General features: G+C 58.5%; 1 protein-coding gene across 1 annotated transcript in view; it reads left to right on the top strand.

The window, feature by feature from the left end:
* Positions 1–5746, top strand: part of ECE1 (endothelin converting enzyme 1) — a 61746-nt gene extending 56000 nt beyond the window's left edge. The window contains exons 16-19 of the mRNA XM_045298940.1: positions 277–378; positions 786–976; positions 2781–2876; positions 3511–5746. Coding sequence (XP_045154875.1) covers positions 277–378; positions 786–976; positions 2781–2876; positions 3511–3687 — 566 coding nt within the window. The 3' untranslated portion in view covers positions 3688–5746. The remainder of the gene's footprint in view (positions 1–276; positions 379–785; positions 977–2780; positions 2877–3510) is intronic.
* The last annotated feature ends 285 nt before the right edge of the window (positions 5747–6031 follow it).

The following is a 6031-nucleotide window of genomic DNA, read 5'->3' on the forward strand; positions in this document are numbered from 1 at the left end:
TTTGCCGACCGTGTGGCCTTTAGGCAAAGTCTTACTTGACCCGTGCACAGCACTGGTTAATCATGCCTACCTCTGGGGATCATGGTGAGAACCGTGCAGTTCTGTAGCACATCTGGTACAGTTGTTGGCACCCACTGGACACCAGCTGACCACAGCTGACTCCGCCCAGGGGCCTGACTGGAGACCGGGGCTAGGTCATGTCCTCCCAGAGCCTTGGGGGACTCAGCTGAGTCTCCAGGGCTGGCAGGTGGCATCACACACCTGGGCAAGACTGAGAGACCTTCCTCACCTTAATGTCCTTCCCCTCCAGGGCCTTGAACTTTGGTGGCATTGGCGTCGTCGTGGGCCATGAACTGACGCATGCTTTCGACGATCAAGGTACAGACTCCCAGGTCCCCTTCATACAGGCTCTACCCTGGCTCCCCGTCTCTGCCTTCAGCTCCTTCTCTTTAGAGCCTTAGCTCCCGAGACAGATGGATCTGGATTCAAATCTTGGCTCTGCCATCTGCTAATTGTGCTGCCTCCATCGCCCATTCGACAGTGGGCTGCTCAGAGTAGTCCCTGGCCATCTCGGGGGTCTTGTCGGAAGGGCAGAGGCTCTTCTTGTGGGCAGTCCAGACCCGCCCATAGGGTCCCATCGGGACATGTAGCCTCAGCCCAGGCCCTTGCTGGGCTCCTTGGCCTCCTGTGGTAGATGGGCGGGTAGACAGGTGAGGCTACCGGAGAGACGGGAGCAGCTTGGCCTATACCCGCTCTTCCCTCGCCCGGCGCCCGCTGGCCCACAGGCCGCGAGTATGACAAGGACGGGAACCTACGGCCGTGGTGGAAGAACTCATCAGTGGTGGCCTTCAAGCAGCAGACAGAGTGCATGGTGCAGCAGTACAGCAACTACAGCGTGAACGGGGAGCCGGTCAACGGCCGCCACACCCTGGGCGAGAACATTGCCGACAATGGCGGCCTCAAGGCAGCCTACCGGGTAAGAGTCCCCCGAGATGTGACAAGCGTGCAGACACTCCTGGCAAGTCAGGTGCTGATGGGCCTGGTGGCAGCTGTGTCTATGACTGAGCCCAGAGCTGGGCACTCAGAGGCACAGGAAAGGACTGGGCTGGACCTGCCTGGGGACTCTGCTTGCTCTCAGGGAGAACACCACCATGTCAGCCCACTGTGGGCCTCGGACATGGAATAGGCCTGGCTCTGGCCATCCTCTCCTCTGTGGACTAGGCTGTAAACCTGTAGCCCCCGCCTCCCTGGGGCCGTACAGTGAGACCAGAGAGCCGGCCTAGGACCTGGTCCAGGGTGGCATTCGGAACTCTTAGTGGAGTTGGACTGAAAACAGGCTACAAAAGAGTCTCAGGGAGAGTCTCAGGAGGAGAGTACAGGGCCCCCCGCCAGAGCAGCAAGGCCCAGCCGCACGGTTTTGAGATCTTGAAGACTGGCCAGGCTCTGTACTGCAGACCCCCGAACGGCCTCACCATCAGATACTGGAACCCCCATTTCACAGGTGGGGAAGCTGATCCCAGAAGCCTTCATTCACATGTCTGAAATCCACCAGTCGGAGAGAACACACAACGAGCCTTCCGCCCACCATGAACTGCAGGCCCTGGGAATGCACTGCAAACGAGCCCTGTTCTCCCAACGCTGCCGGTGGTAGCGGGGGACGGATAGTCAAGAAATCCTTAAACCAAGAAATAAGCTCCCCTCAGGTGTTGATAGAATGAGGACTGTCTAACAGGAGGGGGTAATCACGAGCAGCAGGGGCGAAGGAGGGGTTCGTTGCTGGCCTTCTGGTGGAGACAAGGGACAAAGACTTAAGTGGTTCAGAAGAGGCGGGGAGAGATGGGTCTCAGCAAATGGGGTAGCAAGTGCCAGGGCGGGGAGCAGCGCCAGGCCCAGAGGCCGGGAGAGGGCTGGGAAGAGAGGTGGGACCTGGGGGCACCTGGCCTCCGCAGGGAGCTGGTTTCATTCTGGATGCAACAGGGAACCCTGTGAGGTTTGGTTTGATGAGAAGGATGATATACCCTTTCCAACGAAGTTCAGCCCATAAAGCCCGTGGGCCAGCTCCAGCCTGTGTCTGTTAAGTACAGTGTTCCTGCTCTGTTTGCTTGCGGACTGTGTGTGGCCACTCTGGTGCTGCTAGGGCAGGACTGCGTGATTGTGACGGCGACTGTGTGGCCCACAGAGCTGCCAGGGTCTGGCCTTCCACCAGAAAGGTTTACCAGCCCTGCTTTGTAAAGATCACCTGTGTTGCGGTTGGAATCGACTCACCTGAGTTCAGAAGACTTAAGGCGAGAGCTTTTGAGGCCAGAGCTGACAGGCAGGATCAGAGGTGGTCAGATTTTGGGTGTTTGGATTGATTGAAAGAGAAGAATCTGCTGAATTCTAGGGACTTGGGCCTGAGCTGGGGCGTGGGTGTGTATGTGTGTGGATGGTGGCAACATTTAGTATGATGGTGAAAATATGTGTGTGTGTATGTGTGTGTGTGTGTGTGTGTAAGAGTGAACGAGAGAGGCGTCTGTCATTCTTTTGGGGCCCCATTGAGGTTGAGATTGGATCTCCTGCTACGATAGGAATCGGGGAGGAGGCTGGAGCTGGCGATATAAACTGGAGAGCCATCCTCAGGCAGATGGTACGGAAAGCTGGAGGGTTGACTGCGGTTTCCCTGGGGACAATGGCAGCCCCTGAGTAGGGCTCCTCTGGGCAGAGCTGAGACCCTGACCCCAGGGAGGCCTGCCCCTCCTGCTGTGCGGTGCACCCAGAGCGTGGGTTCTGTCTCCCCGCAGGCCTACCAGAACTGGGTGAAGAAGAACGGGGAGGAGCAGACGCTGCCCACACTGGAGCTCACCAACAACCAGCTCTTCTTCCTGGGGTTTGCGCAGGTGAGTTCAGGAAGAAGAAGAGTCACACTTGAGCCTTTCCACTGTCTTAGTGTTTAGAGACCTCTGAAAGCCAAAAGGTAGTGTCTCCTGGAAAGGAGAGCTTCCTGGCTCCCGGGGCTGCCCCGGGAATGCCTGCACTGTGAGAACATGAGCTTCCGATCATCGGAGCAAAGGGCCGGAAGTGCTAGTCAAAGGATTCCTGCAGCAGGCAGCTGATGGGAGGATGGGTTGGTCACTAAAGTCCCTTCTGATTCTGAGGTCGTAGAACTTTCTTAACCCGAAGATGCTCCAGGTTGGGCTTTCAGAGGATAGTCTCTGGGAGCCTGCAGTCTGTCCTCCGCGGATGAGATGTCTGGGCTCAAGCCAAGGGTCCCGAGCTAGTGTAGCACCATCAACGTGACCGCGACGGGCTGGGGTTTAAGACGGACAGAGATGATGGCTGTGACAGAAGGAATGGTCTGCAGTCGCCTGCAACAGGATGCTGGGATTGGAGGAAGTAGCCCATGAGCCCACTGCTTGCTTCTCAGCCCCTTGGCAGGACCTCCTGATTCTGTGGGATCTTGCGGGGCTGGGGTAGTCTGGCAGCCACTATGCTCCGCAGTGACCCTGACCTCTCCCTGTTGCCCTCATGTAGGTCTGGTGCTCTGTCCGCACACCCGAGAGCTCCCACGAAGGCCTCATCACAGACCCCCATAGCCCCTCCCGCTTCCGGGTCATCGGCTCCGTCTCCAACTCCAGGGAGTTCTCAGAACACTTCCACTGCCCACCCGGCTCCCCCATGAACCCTCAGCACAAATGTGAAGTCTGGTAAGAGCAGAGAGGAAGGAAGAGCAGGGGCAGGGCCCGAGGACGAGCCCCAGCCAAGAGCCAGCAAGTCAGCACATCTGCCCTGCCATCGCCGTCCAGGGCACTGCCAGGCCACCAGGCCACCCCTTCCCCTCACCAGAGGGTTTCAGCCGGAACCATGCCTGTGATGTGGTTCTCAAACAGTCTGAGGTTTGCTCCCCTGTGAATGCCCTGTCACCCCAGGCACTCACACCTGCGTCAGCTCATGGGCATTTGGGGTGGGGGGCCGGCTGGCTGCACCCCAGACCTGTGCCTCAAGCCAGCGAGGGCAGTGGGCCAGACCCCTGGCCCCCATCCAGCACCAGATATACCACAAATACCACTGTGTCAAATGCTTTAAAGATATATTTTTGGGGAAACGTTTTTAATCATTGTGGAATACACTGGAAACCTTCAGGGAGAAAACAAAAACATTGTAAACCCTTCTTTTTCTGTTAAGGAAAGGCTTGGTATATTTATTACGTTCCATGTTTCTGAACAGCCTGTGGACAAGAGAGGCTCCACTGGTCTGCCTGGTCCCTCTGCCCCTCTCTCACTGCCAGGCCCCTGGACCCGGCCCCAGAGCCTCACTCTGCCTCAGCTCTCGGCACTGCAGCCCCCGGCCCCAGAGTCCCACAGTGGTAACCCCCAGCAAGGAAGGTCTGAGCCCTGGGGTGGACGCAGGAATGGCTGAGGCAGGAGGAGTCAGGTCAGGCAGGGCCTTTGAGCCCTGTCTAGGGCACGCACCTGGGTCTGGACTCCTGGAGCCCCTGCACGGCCCAGTCTTCTGGGTCCTCCCGTGTCTGCCCGGGGCTGTTGCCCATCCTCAGCGACTTTGGGTCGGCCTTGCTAGATGAGAGAAGGTGATCCTCATCTGCCACAGGGTCCACGTCTTCCCTTTGAGTTCGGTCCCTGCCCACTGGCCTGGCTCCCAGGACTTTGGCCAGCCCCCCCTCCACTCTTAGTGCCTTATTGGAGGCTGTGGTCCCTGGGCCGCCTCTCTCAGAGGCCCTCAGCCCCCTCAGTGAAGCCCCCAAGTGTCTTGATAAAAGGCAAGGCCATACCCTGTTCTCCCCGTGCCTATACTGTCCTGCCGCCTCTCGCCGGCCAAGAGGCTCTGGCCTGGACTTCAGTGGCCCTGAAGACCAGGAGGCCGAGCCAGTGCTGAGCTTCCCCCCGAGCGCCGCCCCACGCTTGTCCCCTTGGCATGAGTCAGAAAGCACCTGCAGCTGTTGGACTCTTGTGGAGGATGCATTCAACTGTGGAGGGCTGAGGGGAAGGCTCTTCCATCCTGTTCTGGCCAGGAGCAGGGGCAAGAATGTCCTTTCTCCCAGAAGCCCTAGCTTCTCCTCACAAGAGGCACAGGGACTCCCCCAGATGGAGCCCTCTGGCCCTCTGGAGAAGCAGCTCAGATCACCTGGCCACACTTCTGTGCCCCCAGGGTACCCCCCACCTACCCCCAGGAAGACAGTCCTCCTCACCCCAGGGGAGAGAACCGCTCAGTGCCGGCCCTGTCTGCCTTCAGCCCCGCTCAGCGCCCTCCCAAGTGGCAGGCCTGGGGGCTTCTCAGAGGGAGAGTAAACAGGAACCAGGGGCCTGCCGCTCACCTGTCTCCACCTAGCAGCCAGCTTTTCCCAGCCGAGCTTATGCTGCCCCCACCTTCCCACCTCTCAGAGAAGATGCACCACACCTTGCAGCCAGAAGCAAGGGTCCCACCTGAGTCACTGTAGGAAGTCAGTGGTTGCTGAGACTGGCAGAGGAGTGGTGGGAAGTAGGGGGAGGAGAGGGGTCAGCCCCAGCATGGACAGACACAAGGGAAGGCCCCCAAACACCACTCCCACCACATAGCTTGAAGAAGGTTGAAGTGAGAGACCCCTCCCCTTGGACCCAAGGAGCCAGAGCGTGGCTTTCTGCAGGTATATGACCGCGGGCCTTGCCGCTGGGACTCGCTGCTGGGAATCGATATTTTTTTGTATTCTCGTGTTTTGTGCTACTGTAGTTTGGGTGTGGCACTATGTAATTGAAATAAAGTACTTGTACCTGGGGCCATGTGTCTATATGTGTGCGCTCTCGGTACTGCCTACCCCAGCCTGGCTCCTCCTCCCCAGAGAGGTCCTGAGACCCGACCTCAGGACCAGGGCCTGCTGGTAAAACTAATGTTTCTGTTATTGTAGAGCAGAGGATGTCGGTCCTGGGTTTCCAGACCTCTGATGGATGGCCAAGGCAGGAGTAGGGAAATGCCATGGTGCCCAAGGAAGAGGCGGCCGTGCGCTCCTGCCTTCTGGTTTGTGCACAAAGCCCTGCAGCATGGTGGCCTGTGCTCTGTGCTG

This window comes from Echinops telfairi, unplaced genomic scaffold (assembly GCF_000313985.2).
Source record: "Echinops telfairi isolate 266 unplaced genomic scaffold, ASM31398v2 ScPeMD7_7457;HRSCAF=8495, whole genome shotgun sequence".
Taxonomy (NCBI): domain Eukaryota; kingdom Metazoa; phylum Chordata; class Mammalia; order Afrosoricida; family Tenrecidae; genus Echinops; species Echinops telfairi.